The sequence below is a fragment of the Larimichthys crocea genome, chromosome XIV, assembly GCF_000972845.2.
Source record: "Larimichthys crocea isolate SSNF chromosome XIV, L_crocea_2.0, whole genome shotgun sequence".
In the NCBI taxonomy this organism is placed as follows: Eukaryota; Metazoa; Chordata; class Actinopteri; family Sciaenidae; genus Larimichthys; species Larimichthys crocea.
In genome coordinates, this window is record NC_040024.1 from 3,422,090 (window position 1) to 3,442,590 (window position 20,501).

The 20,501-nt window shown below is 39.6% G+C and overlaps 1 protein-coding gene and 1 long non-coding RNA gene across 2 annotated transcripts in view; one reads left to right on the forward strand and one right to left on the reverse strand.

Moving 5' to 3' along the window:
- LOC104923983 (zeta-sarcoglycan) overlaps positions 1–19,955 on the forward strand; it is a 38,642-nt gene extending 18,687 nt beyond the window's left edge. Inside the window, exons 4-8 of the mRNA XM_010737201.3 lie at positions 5,926–6,013; positions 7,520–7,642; positions 8,210–8,282; positions 17,809–17,932; positions 18,902–19,955. Of these exons, the coding sequence (XP_010735503.1) occupies positions 5,926–6,013; positions 7,520–7,642; positions 8,210–8,282; positions 17,809–17,932; positions 18,902–19,093 (600 nt within the window). The 3' untranslated portion in view covers positions 19,094–19,955. The remainder of the gene's footprint in view (positions 1–5,925; positions 6,014–7,519; positions 7,643–8,209; positions 8,283–17,808; positions 17,933–18,901) is intronic.
- LOC113747612 (uncharacterized) overlaps positions 1–20,492 on the reverse strand; it is a 38,504-nt gene extending 18,012 nt beyond the window's left edge. Inside the window, exon 1 of the long non-coding RNA XR_003463732.1 lies at positions 20,410–20,492. This is a non-coding gene — a long non-coding RNA (uncharacterized LOC113747612). The remainder of the gene's footprint in view (positions 1–20,409) is intronic.
- Positions 20,493–20,501: the final 9 nt, after the last annotated feature.

Genomic DNA, 20,501 nt, shown 5'->3' on the forward strand with positions numbered 1-20,501 from the left:
AATACTGCCATAATTTCAGGCATGTGAAATCAAGTCGACACTTGAAATTTCACCCGTCTGAAAGCAACAAAGTGGCTGTAATTTCATGCTTGAAATCTGTGTCCTACTTGAAATTATGGATGCAATGTTCCTCTGGCGGGGTAAAATTTAGAGTGTTTGTGAAACCAAATGTTTGGCTGGGCGGTTCTCACCTCCTTTCACTTTCTTCCCACCGAAATTTCAAGCAGGGTGGATCAAGTATTGTATGTTAAAGACATATTTGTTGTTTGTGAGCCTTGAACATGGCTGTAGAACATTTTTGCTGCTGGGACTGGTGGAGTAATGCTCTGGAACATTTAATCTTTCTTCAACTTGATATGTTACTACACCACCAATGTTTCATTTTTTATTTTTGTTTCCAGCTTCCAGTTTTTGATTCTGTATTAGAAAGTTTCATCTGAGTAGTTTCTACCAGAGAAGCAACACACACTATTCCTCTGCTGTGGCCAGGAGGTAAACGCAAAATGAAAAATTCAGTAGTTCTTCCCAAAAGTCATATTTCACTCGTATTTTGATTTCTGGTAGACTTTTTTTTTAAATGCACGAATGAGACAAGTCCTGGGTTTAGCTCCAGATCTTTCACATGAATTAGGTTAATGTCTGCTGCTGCTTAAGGACAGCAGAGGTCAAATTAGATTTGATTAGCAGCAGTGATATATTGAGTCCACTTAGATTTGTTGCTTTTAGTGTCTTGATGGATTCAAGTGAATTCTAATCATGGACCGTTGAGTATTTTATTTATGTTAAGGACTACAGGAGCTGATTTCACTGATTAGTTCCTCCGCTCTGCTTGAACATGTTCAGAGAAAAAAAATCAGGTATTAGTGTTTAGCCTGCAGGCTTGGCTTTTGATTCGATTGGACATAGTTAAAACCCAGTGATGCAAACCGCAGGACATTAAGAGAGGCAGAGAGCCAGGGATGTGTGTTACTACTAGATCTCAATTATCTGTAGTGGAATACCCAGGGTTTTTATGACCCCGTGACGTCAAGTCAGCGAGGCTGAAATCTGTTGCTTTATTGAAAAACATAAAAGCTAAATCATATTAAATCCACACAAATTCTAGGAAAGACTGCAATGAGCATAACGTATAAATGTGCAGAGTTGTAATGACACAAATGGCAGAGAAGAATTGGTAATTATCTTACCGTTTAACACTTGGTAGAACTCATTACTTTGTTGGGGTTTTTTTTAGTATGACACTCTTATTGCAGTTTGAAATCAAGTGGAAACTTAACTTTTAAATTTAACTCTCTGCCTCAGTCTGAAAAACAATGTGGCATAAGGCATCACATCGCCCAGATTCAGTTTATCAAATCTCTGCTGTTCAGACTGTTGGCTCTCGTTATTTTCCCCGGAGATCCTGACTAATCTATAAATAGCATCAGTTGCAGGTGTATCTTTTATTGGGGTGAAACTTCTCCCTCACCAGATTTCTCCTGACTCGCATTGGATATACATGACGACTGCAAGCACCACTCCAGAATTCCAAGTCTGCAGACGAGGGCTGAAGCCATCCACTTGTTTAAAACCTCCCAGTTTAAAATCAAAGCTTTTTTTTTTCTTTTTTTTTTTTGCAACAGCAGCAGCAGCAGCAGTGCCTCAGAGATCTGAACATCCTTCAAACCCAGCTTGCTAGAACCAATTTAATTTGGCTAACAGTATTACACTGAAATACAGGGAGCTTTTTAATATGAAAAATATTAAATATGCCTGAAAACATGTTCCAAAATAGGCTGTACCCAGCATGCAAAGGAGCCTGCGTGCAAGATTTGATATTTGAATGAGGAAATTAAGACCTAATATGCGTACCTTTTTAACTAGTGACATGTTTTCTTCATTATATTTGCTTGTTCAGCTCAGTATGCAAATTGGCCCCTCGCAAAACAATCGAATATAATTAAAATTTAAATATATTTATGCAAATATTTAGTTCGGATTACGGTTAAACCCTGAGCTCTTTATCTATGCTTTAAAGGTCTGCATTTTATTTTACACTCACAGAAAGATGGTACCATCGTATGAGGTTGCCTTTTGAACTATTTAATCGAAGCAGTGCACCGCGCTCTTCTTTCTGTGGCTGTGATGTTATTCATTGTATGCAGGGAAGCATCCTTTGCCTTACAGGAGCCATGGTAATTTTTCAGTCTGACGGGACCCGCTGCACCTTCAACAACAGGCTCCATTTATGTGCATTCACTCTGATCTGCACTTGACCTTCCTCAACAGGCGCAGTGACTTAAAAAGCCTTTTATGTGATCCCGAAGAAGTGTTGAGGGAAAGAGAGCAACGGTATCTCAGCCATGGCCCCGCAGGAAACAGTTTAAGACCTATAAACTCTTTTAAAAGGATACTTCAAATCAAGAACTCAAATTTTCTTCATGATGCTGTGCTTTCCCAGAGAAGTTCCATTCATGATGCGCATTTATATTGGGAAGAAGCAAGCAGAGAATAAAAATGAACCGAATGACCTCCCCAAAGTTACACACCGCATAAACTTGAGATAATCTGCTACAATTTGACGCCTCTTTTGGTAGAGCACGAAGTTAATCAAACCCATTAGACTGCACCACAGCATAATTATTAGCTCAAATGTGAAACTATAATCAAATGCTAATAAATGTCACTTTTAATTATAAATAATACAACAGAAAGGAACTATTAACATGAACACTGGGGCATTGTGAGATATAAGGGGGGTCGGGAATTCAAATCAACTGCTTGTTCATCATTAGTATGTAAGTAAACTTGTTTGGTGCTTTTGTGTAGACCAACATTTGGTTCTAACAAACGCAAAAGATTGACAGTGACCTTTTTAGGGGAAAAAAAGGGGACACAAATCTAATATGGACGAAGCTATTTCTTCAAAAGTAACACAGCATGGTGTGCAGTCAGTCGTGAGACAGGAGTACAAGGTATACGTTTGTCCTGTGAACTATGTTAAAGCTGCTTTTATTAATAGTTTTATGTTATTCAAATGACAGTCACACGACTCTGCAATTCTATGTAGCTTTGTGTTTTAGTGACTTTCAGCTCGTTGTTTTGGTTTTACAGACTACAACTTTCTGATAAACCCATCTTTACACGCGAGGTTGATTGATTCCTTTCCCCAATTAATCGGTGTCAATATGACGTTTTTAAAGACGTTATCGAAGGAACTTAGTCACAAACGATTGCAGAGCCTCCGCCATTCAAGTGGGAAGGTATAAGTGATGGCTGAAGACTCTAATTCAAAGCTCTACACATTCTTCAGAGTTGGAATTCTCCAACTCTATCCTGATAACTAACCCTAACTTAATTCCTCCAAGGAGCCACCGACAAAACCTTCGGCTCCCAGACTTGACACTCCCTGGAGCCAGCAGCAGCACACTGGCTGGATTACGTAGTTGTCAGAGAGTCACTGAGCTTTTCTATTAGATGCAGATTTCTATTAGAGGCATTTATTTTTGCCAACAGTTGTATTTCTTAAACTGGGTATTTTTGTTTGCTTCCTGGGATCCCAAAGATTTTTTTTTGTTGAGATAAGGACTGGAAAAGTTGAACTGTAGATTTTATATCGAGAGTGTATAATACACTGTGGAGGACTTCACATTCCTGTGTGTTTTGTGCTTCTCGCTGTCTACTGGTGCCTTTTTGAAATATCTGTTTTTCTAGCATCGCATCATAATATCTTCTTCTGGGCTTCTTATTTTATATGCATTTCCAGATTTATTCATTTAGGTATTTATTACTTTGACTTCAGCAGTTACCCAGCTTCTAATAAAGTCAAAGACTGGGGGCGGTAGGGTCATCGAATCATCCGCTTTCCTGCACCCAGCACAGCTATACACAGTTAGCATCTAGTTGGTGAACATAGTGGAGCATTTAAAAGTATTAGACTTGCTTTCAGAGACACGACTCCAAGTAAATGCTAATTATCCGGCACCATATCTGCCGGATGTGTAAATACCAATTGTTTGCCAACAAGTCATCTTTATAAGGTGTCAGTGTGTGAGTGTTGTGTTTCCAGCTTTAGCACACAGTTCCTGCTTTAACACGCCGTCTTGTTAGCAACCAAGAGTGCTAGAGAATGTGTAAGTGTATTCCCATTTCCGGTGTGAACTATAATCATTATGACACATTTAAGTGTACTTTCAGCAACTTCTTTTTCACAGTTACTACTGGACTTTGTACACAAACAGTGCTGTAAGCCTCCCACTCATACATACACTTACAGGCCCCTAGAGTACTCTGGGTTTACTAGGTACCTCATAAAACTGCCACAGTTTTACTGCATACAATAACAATAAAGTCATTGTATTGCAAAAGAGAGATGTACAGTTCGATATTTTGTTATCCGAAGAAGAAAATATACCCCAGAAATTACCAATATCTTCTCAAAACAAAAGCAACAGCTTGTATTTTAAATGTGTCCCCATGTGTCAGGTGCTGTTTTCAGTTTCACAGAATATTTTAGACAACCGAGTTAGGCCTTTTCAGCATGCACACAGCGACACACACGTGTGCCGTCATTCAAATGTCAAACAGCTATAAACTTGCAAAATGCAAAACTGCCAGAAAGCAGAAGAGGTCCAGACTTAAAATGTCTGCAGAGAAGAAAGGATACACCTACGCCTGTCACTAGCGGAAAATACACATTTTCAGCCGAACCACTCGGCCACCCCCTTTCTCCTCAAACTCTACCTACACTTCATTACTCATCCTTGGATAATTTAGTTTTAATTTGTTCCATTTTAGCCTTAATGGAGTTTAATTCAGTGGCATTTAGGAAAGATTCCCCTTTTCACAGTACAGTACAACCTGCTTTGCATTTATGCAGGTACAGTCATACAGAATTTTAAGCCACGTCAGTGACTTTCTGCCGCTTAGTGAGAGGATTCAAAGGATCACTCTGGGTTAATACACCTTCCCTATTTTGTAGTTTTAGCAGTCATTTATTGGTATAATAAAATTGAACTCGCCAAGTCAACATTGCTCAAAAGAAATTCAGGTGGAAAGAAAAACGGGCAGTCCAATGACCCAGTACGGGTACTAAAGGCTAACACACAAGGACAATGTTAAAAAATATCAAGTGGTAAACATCCAGCTCGGTTTACAGAGCAGCTTCCTGGTTTAACTTTCACCCTGTACTTCAAGCACTAGTAATTGATTTTTTGCTGGGCAGTCAGAGGGAGCAGAACAACTTGTAAATCAAAATGTTATACAACCGGCAAACACAGGGCAGCATTCATTTTTAGTTGTTTCTAGTCACCCAACAGATTAAATAAATATATAAATATGAAATATTCACTCTCCTTTTACTTTTGTTTTGGTCTCCACCACGTCCTGTTTGTGAAATATCTGGTTTATTGGATCTTATCAGGTTTATCTGAGCTCTTCGTTGAAAAAAGCAGAGCTCGGTTAAGAGCGTGAAACTGAAGCAAAAACAATCAAACCAAAATGAAACAAAAACAATGAGCTGAAAGATGCTAAAATGCTTTATAGAGCTGAGATGAACTGAAGAGATGGGTCATAATTCTCTGGGAAGAACTGACCCCTTTTACATTGCACAGTAATTTTATCCATTGGTTGAATGATAATATATAACATGTAATATTAATATAGTGATTAAAGCAGCCTTAAGGTAGTTGTATGGGTGGTGCCCCTATAGCTCACCTGGAGCCTTACTGCAAGGACCCAGGTTTAATTGCATGTCTTCCCCTCTCTCTCCACTGAATTTAATAAAATGAATTGACAGAGAAAAATAAGAGGATGGTTCACCTAGCCAAGATTCTCCCTTGTGCTAAAGGTATCCCCGATATAAGATCCTAGTATAACCTAATCAATTTTTCTCCTCTTGTTCTCCCTCTCTCTGTCTTTCTTTTTTCCCGTTCATGCTTCCCCTAGGACAGCTTGTTGGTCTTACGGTCAGAAAAGAACGTAACGCTGAACGTCAGGAACGACCAAGGCCAGCTGACCGGTCAGCTCACAGTGGGTGAGTCTCCAGTTCTTACTACTGTACACACTCATAGAGAGGACATTTCTTTAAGATGATAAATCACATGTTTTTTGGGGGGGGTTATAGTTTTGACCTTGTGTCATTTGATTTAATTGTCTGGGTTTATTTACACACAAGTTCAGCCTTTATTTCTCTTTCTATGAACAACTTATTAAAAAAAAAGATCTTTGATTAATCTGGCGCAGACTGTAAATTGCCTGATCAATCTTATTTTATTAATGGCTTTAATCAAGATTAGCGCAGCAATTCATCTTTAAATTCTCTTTAATCGTCTCTGTGCCTTCAAAAAAGACTCTGTAGTTTCTTCCAGACACTAACCCTTGATGCACTTATTAAAGGACAATGGATTCTTCTTATTATCTTCAAGTTCAACCATCAGTCAGTCCAGATTACCGAAGTCATTTACATGATTAATGACCACTGGAAAGCAAATGACCTGCTTATTAACATTAATAGCTATTGATCTTAGCCAACATAAGTTGAGCGTTGATGCTGATTTGACAGGACTGGTGATATGACACTTTTTGGTCACGCTTGACCTTCCTCTGAAAATTAGTGTCTGCTTTTGTAGAAAGTGCATTTTGTCTGAAATGAGACGAAACTTGGCGAGAATAATTAAATTCCCCAGCCGTCGCAGCCCGTGGATTAATGGAAGACGGGGAGCACGAGAAACGGGAGAAGTTAAAAGTTTCTGCATGCACATCTGGAAAAACACCAAAGTCTGGAGAACTAGAATTAATATTCCTCACCAGCAGAACAGATTACTGATTTGGCTCCATCCATTGTAAAAGCATGGCTGATCCAGCTTTGTTAGCCGCCTTTCATTTGCAGAGCGAGCACTCTCACGCAGTATTTCAGATTGCTCATAGTCTTACATGCCCAAACGTAGTTTCCTAAAGCTGATTTGCAAGGCCAGAAAAACACGAGACAAACCGCTATTTGACAGCATCGTTTACAAAAAAGAACATTATTGTTAACTTTGCAGACTAATAAAATGGAGTTCTTTTCTTTAATCCTTCTTCATCTCCAACTAAACCATTTCTTAGTGTTGGGAAGTTTGTTTCTCCCCTGGAGTATAAAACAACCACATAAAAGCAATATGTTGTCAAAATTCAACAGTGACTAAAACCATCCTTTTTCTCACATTCCAAATGTGAGAAATCACGACAACCAGACCAGCCAACGATGCATTACGGAGTACAACATCACAACAACATCACCAACCTAACTTAGCAACAAGCAATGAATGTCTGTAGCAAGACCAAAGATCCAGTAAAGCCTGCCTCTGCTGGGGGTCAGAAACTCATTTCTCCTGTGCAGGTTCTTCTTGGGAAGTTGATGTGACGAGCCAAGTTGACGGCTAGACCGATGCTTGAAAATAAACAAATCACTCACTGGGACTACTCATTAGTCCCCATTTCATATAGAAGATTAGAAACGTTCACAAACAGCACACAACTACACCCATTTCTGTCTTTGCAGGACCTGAGGCTGTGGAGGCCCAGTGTCAGAGGCTGGAGGTACGGAGTAAAGACGGAGACAGGCTGCTGTTCACCGCAAATGAGGAGGAGGTCATCATGACAACTGAAAAGTTCACCGTCACAGGTAAAAGTGCTGTAATTGATAATCTTCTGATGTCAATCAACTCAGCAACACATTCTGATACAGTTTATAGCTGAACTATTGAACGGACGCATGGGAAGTGTCTGGAAACGTGCATCTGCACGTACAGATTAAAAAGGGAGTTAAGGCAGAGGTGTGTGTTTTGGCAGTTCCCCATTTAAAAAGTGACTGAAACGAAATGCAGTGGCTACACAGTCAGTATCCCGTCATGATGCCAAGGCGAGTGACACCTCGTCTCCGTCCTGTAATTACTTGTCTGCCGTGACATGTGAGGTCCGGTTGCAGACTTGACGAGAGCTCTTTGTGACACCAGACGAGATAAATATTTCTTTTTCCAACGTTTGACTCGTCACTGTAGAAAAAGTTGCAGTTGAGTTTGTTTGAACTGGACTCAACCGGTTTCGCTATGAAAGCACTCTTAGACAGGCTTTGACTATCCGTACTTTTTGATACAGACAGAAATGTGTCTGTAGCGCAGAGGTTTGATGCTAAGCCTTAGTCAACCTTGGCTGTAGTCTTGTGAATCCTAAAATTACATTTCATCGGCAGGCTCAGAAGGCGCCGTGTTTGGACATTCGGTAGAAACTCCCCTGATCCAGGCGAGGGCTTCTGAAGACCTTAAGTAAGTTCATATTCATTGACTTTACAGAAATTCATTAAAGCTTAATGTCACATGTTCATATCCTGTTCAATTAAAATGAAGATCTTGAAATGATGATGATAAATGTTCCATGGCATTTCAAAGTCGATGCCTGCACTGCGAGAAAAGAAAAGGAAAAAAAAACAACGCATGGCAAGAACCATTATTCACCAGTATCATTATTCCCAAGCACCCTCCTGTAAACTCAAGCATCTACTGGTTGGCTCGTTATCACACAAATTTAAAACTAGATTTGACCATCATATTCATTTCATAGCCGAGGGCTGAGCTAATTTGTTGGTTATTCTCTATAGCAGGAATTGATTAAAGCATCGAGAGAGCATGGAGAAAAGTGGGTGAGGTTGAGATGCTTATTAGATCCGTACACGCCCCGTGCATGTGATCCTCACTGCACTCCGCCTGAGGCTCCGAGGCCTGTGTCGGTCCATTAACGAGCTATAACGAGTTTGGTTTGTTGTCCACCTTACTGGTCCTGAAGGGAGGGCTGGGATCAAAGTTGGCAGAAAAAAGCAGTGTTCTGGCATCTAATTCCTCCAGAGTGAGGGGAATACTGATGAGGTTCACTTTAAAGCAAGCACACGTACACACACACACACACACACACACTGGACACACAGAGGCTCAGCTCAGGGGCGACCATCTGCAATGTGGTCAAAATCTTAACAAGAGGCAAGCCTAACGGGGGACAGTTGAAGCTCGAAAGCTCCGACATGTGTTTCAAGTGGATTCTGATTTTCTTTCATTTAAATGCATAATTGAGCAAAGATGTTTAATTTACGCGTTCTCGGAGTTTGATTCTGCTTGTGTGGTTTAATTTAACACGTACCACATTTCCAAAAATCCATAATTTCTTCAGCTGCTTCCAAATGAGCGGCTTCTTTCACTAAAATATTTCCAAACAAGCAGACGTACAAACTGTACTGACTTTAAATAAATACTCCTTTTACCTAAACCCAATTTATTTTTGCAAACATCCAGGAATTTTTATGTTTACTCATACATTAGTATTTAAAAAAAAAGCAAAATGGAGAAATAACATGGGATAATAAAGACATAAATTCAGACCTAAGAACATTTTTGTTATGTTTTTTAATTTTTTTTATTTATTTAGCTAATTTAGCTGTGGGCAAAGTATCCTGCAGAACCTGATGCATGTTAATATATCGTCGTAGTATATAAAATGTTGTTGAAACAACAAGAATCAACAATATTTTGTCCAGTTTAAAGAGACGCCTAGATTTCTTTTTACATTTGTGTCACCATGCCACACTCTGCACTGCATGATTTTCTTTTAAACTTTCAAAATGTTATGTTTCAAAATGTTTATTACATGATGTCTGAAGGCAAGAAATCATAGCTTGAAAGTGTTTTGATTGAAATTCATGAGCTTGTGAATTCTAAACATTTGTGGGTTTTAGAGGGTGACATGGCTTCTACACAAAGCTACACCAGGTCTTTCACATTCATCCTGCGTTGGTTAGACAAGTTGTATGATAATATCATTTTTTCTTCCAAAGCTGGTGTCACACTCAGTTTCAGATCAGAATTTGAAAAAGAAGCCTTCATGCATCGGGCTGCTGATAACCGTTGACAAATGAACCGTTTTTAGTTTTACTGTATTCAGCTTGGCCAGTGCTCCCCAACGTTTTTGAATTATGACCCATTTAACTGAACTCCTCTTTCGACTACCGCTTGACATCCGTTCAAGCAAAGAGTGATTTTCTTTGCTTTATTTCAGATTCTTTTAGGGATTCACAAGAAATATAATACAGGAAAGTTTAAGAATAAGAATAAACTGCCAGTTTGATTCTTGAGAACTAACTTCAGATGGTCAAATAAAATAGAAATCCTCCACCTCTCTGACGTCAGATTAGGGGGACTGTGCCTGGATTTCTGACAATCCGACATCCACACTCCAGCTTTAAGACGGGTTTGATCTTCCCTTTCTAGCTCTCTTCTTTCTCGCTCTTTTCATTCTTTACACTCTGCGTCACTTTGATGCGAACAAACAAGTGTAACCCTATTAGGTTTGCAACTCTTTAACCCATATTTAAATGCAATTGCACGGCACGTCGTACAATCTTTTTCCATTTTAATCTTTGTCATTAACATACAGATCCAGTCACCATCGCAAAGCCGTAAAATCAGAACCATCTGTGACAAGTCACTCTACCTGCACTGGTTGCTTTTAATGGTACCAAAGCAGACACTTTTTCATTATAAGGCCAGACAGTAAATTATGAGCCAGAGTAGCGTGTTGATTGATCACACGTGTAAATCTAATTTATCATCCAATACGATGACGACATACTGTATAATTAGGGTGACAGAATCATAAATGACTGACTCTTACTAAAATAAAAATGTGTCATCACAAAAATGTCACTCACGACTCTATGATTAAGGATGCGGTAAAGTGTGAAGCAAACATGGATCCCTTGGAACGCTGGCGTCTTATTTTGCATGGTCATACTGTTTGTAGCTGCGGGACTGTTCACACGTCCACCATCCTAAAAGTGAAATCCTCTTTGCAAACCACTCGCCACCTGTTCGTAAACCTCTCTGGACAATACAGATACAACTTGGCGCATGTCCATGTTGCCTTCTTTTCCTCATTAAAGAAATATGGTTCTCGTTGTGATGTGTGTTTTCATTTCTCTGCAAGCCAACGGAAAACTGGGAGAAGAACAGAGCTGAGACTAAATCAAAGAAACCCACCTGAGATCTTTCTTTTCTTTGAAGCACCTGTTCTCCTCCCTGAGCGCTTTATCTATGTACACTCGCGCTCCTGTTTGTCTTCATTTGTCATCATCGTGCTGCTTGAATAAATGCTTGGCATTTAACTACATATTTTACATTTTATATATTAAAGTTATTGTCAATAAGTGCACTTGGTTTTATCCATGTTTGTTTCAGTTTTCAAGCTTATAGAATGAAGGTACAGGTTTATATTTCCACTGAAGATTTTTGGACAAAAACAACTGACAGATAGTGAAGAGGAACTTACAGTTACAAAGGCGAAAACAAGAAATCCTTTCTACTGCAGTGTACTTCAGTCAGGTGCCGGTCAATTATTTAGAGGATTTCAAAAAAATAAGAAAAAACTGTGCTGAATAATGTAAAAAAATACAAACTGGCAAAAGCTTTTGAGAGAAAAATGACAGTGATTTGCTTGATTTGTTGTTTATGTTTATTTTAGAATCATTTGTGATGCTTAAAGAGTGTCTGAAGCAGTGTTTTTTCTTTTTTTTTGTCTTAAACCTGTCCAAATATTATGATTTCTGCCAGTTTTCTTTTAGCAAACATAAACATAATGTTCAGTAACATACAGTGTCGATATCAAGGGACTGTTACATGAACGATTGTAATACTTGCTTGTGGAAATACTCTTACTGAAAAAATACCAAAACGCAAAAAATACAATAAAAGATAACTATAAATTAATTAAAGCGAATCAAGTGGTGGATAAAGTTTCTTGTGTCTGCAGATAGATAATTGTAGTGGTGTGACTAATGTGTACCATCTCCTCCGTTCATTAATCATCTAACCAGTTAATTGTTTAGGCTTTAGTAAAGAGTCTAACTTATGCAAAGACCATCATTCAGAAAGTTAACAGTTAAGTAGTGTGACTTCTGTTTCTCTTTAATTATTCTTTTTTTTTTTAGTCCTCTGTTAATCCTCTCAATCAACAAAAACTAGGGAACATGTTTAGGCATGGTGACTTGTGAGTCCTGGATGCTGAGGTCTCGAAAACAGGGGCAGCGCTGCTATAAAGTGGATCTAGTCCTGCTGAGGAGACGTGTCAGTTTGTCATGTCCTGCTCTCAGCTTCACAGCTTCATTAGTTTTTAGTCATAGTTCTTGTCGGGCTCTGATCAGCTCCTTCACCTAACAGTCGCCTTTGTAGTTCAGCTTCACTCGCAAAATACCCTCCAGTGCAGAGTTTTAATGACAAAAAAATCCTGATCGTTAATTGCAGGGAATTTGGCTCCGGGGATTCATGTTTTGACTGTGAAGCTGGCTGCCCACACACAGTGTGAGAATGGTAGCAGCTTCCAAACACAAATTACGGGCCTAAATATGAACATATTTCTGTTAATTACATAATCGTATCATGTTGTATCTCCCTGTGGATGGATGGTGTAAATATAGTGATAGGAGTCAGGGTAAAGCCGCAACGTACATAGTACCACCAAATATTTCACTGTGATACTACTGTCATCTGGTTTATTCACGTTCAGGGAGACTTAGTCTGTTTTCTTGGCATGTACAAGGAGGACAGATGGTACATGGATGTGTGATCAACTGCAGCAAAAAAATCTCTAGGTCTCACTCGTGTCAAGAACAAACTTGTTTTCTGCACGCTGTAAATAAAGCGGCTCCTTAAAAAGCACATGGGGAAACAGAAGTGAGACATGCGTGACACTAAGAACCAAAGACAGACCAGACAGGATTTGAAGGCTCTCTGCTCTCTTACATCGCAGACATCACATGGTACATTTCCAGGCCCCGGCATCAGACAGCAGGAAAAGCAGCTTTTCATTTTGATTTTCTCTGCAACTTTTTCCGCTACCGGAGCTCTCTTCCTCTCCTGGTTTAAAGTCTGTTTGCAGCGCGACCAGCCACGTACTCCCCCCCCCGGTTGATCCGAGCAGCTTTCGGGACAGTCTCCGCAGTAGCGGTGTCCACAAGAGAGTGACAGGTTCATTAAGAAGATAAAGGCAGAACAGAACAACTCTTCTTGGTCCCACTTAACTCTGGTCAGACTTTTCTCCCACCAATTTGGTGGGATTGAGATGTAGTGCAGCAGGAGTTCTGACTGCAGCAAAGAAATATGGTTACTCTTTGTTATTGTCATCGTCTTATTTAGCCAAAAGAGAAATGTTTGGACAGCAGGGAGCATTACATACAGGTGGAGTGGAAATAATTGCTTTAAAGTGTCAGTATAAATAAACAACATCTATCATTGTTACACAACATTCAGGCTCTGTCACAACTCTACATACGTCAGCTACATCACACGGTTAAGTGGCCTGTAAAATGAAAATGATCATTTTTAATATCGAATGATCTCTAATTGCCTATAAAATATCAGAAAATAATGCAAAATGTTCATCGCAATTTCCCAGATATTTGAGAAGATGGAAAAAAGTAAAGGAAGAATGACTGATTATCAAAATGTTTGCATCTCTGGAAGAAGATTCACAACAGCAAAGGCCAAATCTAACAATAACTTTGTGTGTCATACCATCAAGACTGTTAAATACTCATGAGGATTCAGCTCGTGCATCTCTGTTGGCAATTAATGCGGGATGTACTTCACGTGTTTTGTTCTGTTGTCATTTGATGTACGCAATTTTTATATCATCTTCCCTGATGTATGAAGAATTAGTTCTAACATTTATATCTTGTTTTCTGTATCTTATATTTTATTTTCATTCTGAAGTTTGTCCATAAGAGAGAGAGAGATCTCTGACACGTTTATTTTTACAATGTGAAATATCTCGCTCGGTCTTGGTCACAGTTCTGAGTGGAAGAGAATTAAGTGTTCGTTGTCAAATAATCTTTGTGTGTCTTTATGTTATCAACCTTAAAACGTCAATATTGGTTAAGTGGCGTCTAACGGTGTAATTGCTGATTGCAACTCCCTCGCATCACCCTCTCCAACTAGCATGACGGAGAAACTATGGCAGACTCCATGAAAGCAGTGTCTGTAGATATAAAAGGCAAATCTAAGGTAACAAAAACATAATGATTGTTATTCAAGAGATTTATACACTAATGAAAATATAGTCATGCATATTATGTGTAATTGTAAATCTGACACACCGGACAATAAACAGGTTAGTATTTTCAAATTTGATAAACTGAGAACTCAAAAATACTTTTTCCAAATCTTCCATGTAAAACGCCAACATACTTGTACTTGACCACTCAAAGCACTTCACACACACACACACACACTCATATACTGATGGCGGAGGCTGCAACGCAAGGTGCCAACTGCTCATCAGGAGCGGTTCCTGTCCAAAAAGCTCCCACTGATACTAAGCTCACCCATACAGACACTGACATCACAGCCATCGGGAGCAATTTGGGGTTTGGTATCTTGTTTGAGGACACTTGGACTGGACTGGCAAACAGGATACCCTCGGTCTACTATCTGAGCAACTGATAAATATAAAATGGTGGAATAAATATGGTTAAAAAAAAGCTGAAATAAGCAAACTTTGAATGAATAAAAAAATAAACAAAAAGATAGAAATAATAGATTAAGCCTTGTGAGAGAAAGTCTGAAGTCTATATATATATATATATATATATATATATATATATATATATAAATAATATAGATATATATATATATATATATATATATCTTTGTCAGTTGATGTCAGGTGGTTTTATTCAGGCTCTGTATTTTGAGTCATGGCTTTCTTTGCTTTGGTGCCACGTCAGCCAGATTTTGGAGATGTGGAACTATTGCTGCTGTGAGGCCCATCGAGAGACTGTATGTGATCGTGACATATAAAAATAAACTTGACTTTTACCTTTTGGAAATCCCCTCAGCCAGCAGAGAAGATGTGCAGTATTTAAACCAACCTTATCCAGTAAGATTTCAGTGACGGCCATCAGCACATTTGGTCCTGTACAGCTTGGTGACCTTTCTGTGGATGTAAAGGTCATCCCGAACACAGCAAGAAAAGCTGGTCAGGTTTTCCAGAGAATGGGAGAGCCTGTCGTCAAGAGCCTCTACGACTACAAATACCTCATAGGTTATCTGTAGTGAGGGCTTTATATATCTGCTGGAATATTCTGGGTACAAAAAACTCCTTGATAACAAGGAGGGTGGAGTTTTCTGTCTTTCTATAGCTTCATCAGTCTCAAATCAAAGCTGCCAAATGTTCTACTTATTTGTAATGTAACTGTAGATTAAGAAGGTTCCTGAGAAGAACCATGCAATTTGAACACTGTCTAAATTAATTAGTCCCAACTGATGGTCGGTCAATGGATAAAAGGTCAGATGAACATGCTAAAATGTCAAATTTGTCTGCAGGCGAGCATCCAATTCAACAAATACAAAGGAGATATGTTAGCAGATATGAGGAAGACTCATTTCCAACTTAAAGTTTTCCTGAGTTTATACCAAACGACTTCTCCAGTTATAAGATCATCAGCTTCTATTGTTACAACACCACCGAAAATTGGACACAGTATCAAATATCATCATTTTTAGCTGAAGGTTCAGAATTCTTTATGGACAGCAGTTGAGAAAACAGTCATACTACAAGGTCAATTTAGTGCTGTTCTGGAGCTTTCACTCACAACACATGATATTTAAATCCTGTGTAAAGGCTACTCCGAGATTTCTTTCAAAATACATTAAATATATTGGAAAATAGTTGTTTTGAAAACTTGAAAAGACTTATTGAACGATATAATACTGAAATAGGGAGTTAGAGGTTCAACAGTTTTTCACCAGTTTTCAGTCCAGGATTTTGTGGGCGGTCCTTAAAGGGTGGCTCGATGACACGCTGAGGCCACCCTGAGTATACATACATCTGCACCCCGAGCAGAGAGATAGAGATTAATTCATCTTTCTCGGAGTGTTTCAAAGTTCGTCATGTCATTGTCTGAACTCATCTGACACGTTTCAGTCGCTTCAAAATTGCTGCTTGACTGCTGCCACGAGTGGGAGTGGCTTCAGCACATTCAGTGGACACACCACCACAGTCCTGGAGCTGAGAATACTGCTCATTTACCTGATTTTGACACCTAATTTCATAAACTTGTCTATTTTTAATCATTCAAATTTGGATGTATGGTTAATAACACTTTCTTCTTTGGTCCATTTGTCATGTTCAGATTTGCTTTAAGGACTTCTTGTTCATTTTGGCTTAAAAGTCATGTGTTTCGTATATATCTCAGTTTATATTAATTTAACATTAACTTTAATTGTAATGTTCCCCACTCAGCAGTAAGGTGAAATTGGACTGTTGCAGCCTCAGAAACCAGACCATAAGCATTCTGTACATGAAAATGGCAGCCGTCTGAGATGGTTATAAAACCCGAGAGACATTTTTAATTTAATTTAATTCATTTAATGCTTTATTTTGGACTGTGTCGGAAACAAGCACTCTTGGAAATTGAGCACTTTGTCTTCTGGCAGAATTGCCCTAACGCTGTGTGTGTGTGTGTGTGTAGCTGGTGATGACAGAGCTGCTTCGAATGGAGTGAGAATATCGCACACGCATCACATACCACTAACTTCTCACCGCACAGCCCAGTAAAAAGTGTTTTAAATTGGTGTTTTAATGGATAATCACGGACGCTTGAGAAATAATTATTGAAACGTATGACGCCAAGGAGCCTTCGAACACAGATTCTCATGGCTCACTAATGAACAGCTGCAGTTTCGGGGGAAGAAATGGCACGATGTGATGCGTTGCTACAGGAGATGGACTGAGGATGTTTTTATATATACCTATTATGCAAATTTTCGGTTATGCACAATAAATAACTGAATTCATATCTGCTGTGGAAAAAAAACAACGAGCAGACATATTTTTCTCTATTTCTACAGGTTTAGGGCCACAAACAGTCCCAGGTCAAAGGCACATTTCACAGATCCTCTCTGAACTATATCTACTGAAAGCTGATTTAAAGTCAAAGGGGCTTTTCAAATGCAGATGAAATTCATTTGCTTTTCTTTCTTTCATTCTTTCTTTCTTTCGTCCCCCTCCCCTTATTCCAATAGCGCCTAATCCAAAATGTGTGTCACTTTCAGAGGGTATGGAGATTTAAGCGATTTCAAGACGGCTCCTTAAAGTCTTCCATTTAAAATTCATTGAAAACAGATTTGGGGAAGATGAAGAGGGGGGGGAATCAATTTGAAACGGTTATGAGTTATGAAAACAAATTCCACATTGATTGGCTCTCGTACTTATCTTTCCCCATGTAAACAAATAGTCCACAGGAGGAAAATGCAAATTGCATTAGCCTCAGTGTTGCTGAAGGTCAAAATCAGCTGATACAATTATGGGCTGTTTAGGAGCCATACTGGATTAGAATAATGAGAAGAGCTGCTTGAACATGAACAGCAGCTTTAATATTCCAGAGGTGGTGAAGTCGTTGATGTAACTAACACTTAACATACATTTATGCAGCAAGAAATGTCGATAAGTTGGTTTGTTCTTGAACAAATGTGGGATATTTTGTCAGTTTTTATTCGCCTCTGTGCCTTAGGTATGTTGTGAAACAATAAATACAGTTAAATTTAATCAAAAAAAGTAATTACACCGGGATATTCATAAACTATGAACTAAATAGCAATCGATTTAACCTTGAATGCATCTCGTATCTTCAATTATTAAATCATACTGAACGGCAAAGTTGTAATAATGCAGACATCCTCGAAGTTTAAACAGAAATAATCGGCGAGTTCACGCAATAAGTCTCCGAGCCTGTGCTCGTTTATATCTCATCAGGCTCGAGTCTCCAACACGGGCCCTGACCATGGAGGCTCCCAGAGGGGTGGAAGTGAGCGCTGCCAAGGGGCCACTGAAGGTCAGCGGTCGAAAGGACCTACAGCTGGAGTCCACAGAGGGAGAGGTGAGGAAGATAAGTCATGGGAGTGGAAAGTTCTTCTTTGGTGCCCTTATGTATTTGTATCAACTTTATTAGTTGCTATATTTTCATGACGAGATGGTAAGGTGTACGAGATGACATGTTCATGTTTTTCTTTCAAGGTTCCCTGTGGAGTCTAAATGTGAACAGAAGTTATGCATTCATTGAGTGTTTCTTAAGAAACCATGCATCCTTGAAACATGTTGAATGCATTTAATTCCTTATGGAATGCTTTTTAAATTTTAAATACAGGCATTTGTACTTTCTAGCTGACTTCTGCTTTGCAAGCACATGAAACATCAAACATTCATCTCTTTGCACCATCCGGTCTGTGTGCACGACACAAACTTGTACAAACAAAGCACTAGCAGTCAAAAACTCTTCGAGGTAGCCTTATTAAAGTATATCAGGTCCACCTGGCTGCTCATGGAACAGGATTAAGACTTTACCAGGAGGCTGCACCCCAGACACGGCGGTGCTTTGAGCTTAACGTCAGCATGCTATGAAGCTAACGCGCTGCTGTTTAGCAAGTCTAATGTTCACCGTCTTAGTTTATGTAAAATTTTACCTGATGGTGACACCAGATAAAAAAATTAAGGGATTTGCCAGAGTTAGTAGAATTCATCCTGAAGGCCACGTGAGTGGGTAATCCATCCAAACCGGTGGCGGGACGACAGACTAACATTGCTGTCCCTGGAGCCACACCATTAGCATGGATAAAAATGTTTTGTGTTCCAAGTCAAACTATTTAATAAAGAGATGGAGTTCTTCCTTCGCTGCTTATCTTAAGTCACCAGATCAGGGCTGCTGTATTTCACTCCACCTGTCACATTGTATTTACTGATTGCACCAGACTCATTTATCAGCTGCAGTTGGTGATACATCACTTCAGGGCACCTCTGGCGATGTTATTTGAATGACTTCCAGCATGCCTCTTGATATTTTTCCTCCTAGATACTTTTCGACGCCAACACCATTCAGCTGGGGAGTCTCCCGCTCGGCGTCTACACGGCGTCGCCTACTCAGGCTTCCCAGGAACAGGCTGTCTACGAGGTGTGCGTCTGCCCCAGCGGCAAGATCTACCTCTCTCCTGCAGAGAGTAGCTCCACCTGCCAGGCCATGAGCAACATCTGCCTCTGGAGCTGACCTGGGAGCAGTGTCAGCGATCGGGGACACCTTTTAACATCTGCTTGGGAGCCGCCGAGATTGAGACTCCTCCGTTTGGTACATTTGACAGAGAGTGGAACGGAGAGGGGGCTGAAATTCTTCACTGTCTGAGCTGTCTGACTTCAGATTAGCACAGAAGCATCCGTGTCTACCGCCTACAGTGGTCTGTTAGAGGTCCGGACTCTTGTACCACTGACAGTGGCAGTCAGAGCAGCTCTCTGAAATCAGGAATATCACACACGAACAGACACATTTCCACTACCTTGCATTAGAGTCAGAGGACGCACCCTTTATTTTTCTACTTTTGGTTCATCGTAGACATTTACTGAGTGTTTGGAAAGAATACACACGAAAAGAAAAAAAAAACACAGGTGCCTTCAGCTTTGAAAGAGGTCATATTGTGATTAATATTGAACCTGTCTGTGCAGTTAATTGAACCTGTCTGAGCTAGTTAACGGTTTTACAGTGTGTGGTTGTGATGGTAGAAAGATAAGTAAGCACAATTCATGTCATGTTTCCCCCCCAAAAAAATCCAGATTTTAGTTTTTTTTAATCTCAAAAGATATTTTAGTTTTTTTTTCCACTGTGTCAGCAGCTGTTTCATTTGAAATTAAACACGTTTTTATGTGGAAGACATCATACTTGAAGTTTAATTGTGATTGACAACATGCTGTTTTGTGAACGTTCACAGGACGTCTCTACTCTGAGGTAAATATTCTACCTTTTCTTTGTCACATTACAGAATAAGTTGAGAAAACAATCTCAAAAAGAGCTTTTGGGGGCGGTCGGTAGCATAGTGGGTTAAGCGGCCGCCCCGTCTGTGGAGGCTATAGTCCTCGCTGCAGCCGGCCCCGGTTCGAATCACGCAACGGACAGCCATTTACTGCGTGTCACTCCCCCTCTCTCTGCCCCCTGCTTCCTGTCTATCTTCAGCTGTACTATCATAAAAGGCCAAAAAAAAATGTAAAAAAAGAGCTTTTGAGCATATCAAATGATCATCAGCAGAGTTCATTTCCATTATTTCTGAGCACTTCTCATCTATTTTGGCTTCATTCTTGACCTCGGAAACAGCCGCTGAGGAACAGATCTCACCACGAGATCCATTTAATAGCTACTCTGGAGAAATACTTACAATGCTCCAAAAAATGGAAAGGTCTACAAGTCATAACAACTCTGCTCATGGGGATCAAAAGCATCTAAATAGCCACTAAATGGACCTTGTGGTTACAGCGTTTCTTTAAATATTTTAATAACAAAATGAATATTTAAGTAAGAAAATATTCTCATTTAATTACCTGCTGATAACTCCACCCAACGTGTGAACTGTACTTCTCCCAGAGGCAGCGCTCCACTGTGGACGAGAGGCTGGCTGACCTTGGCACTGCAG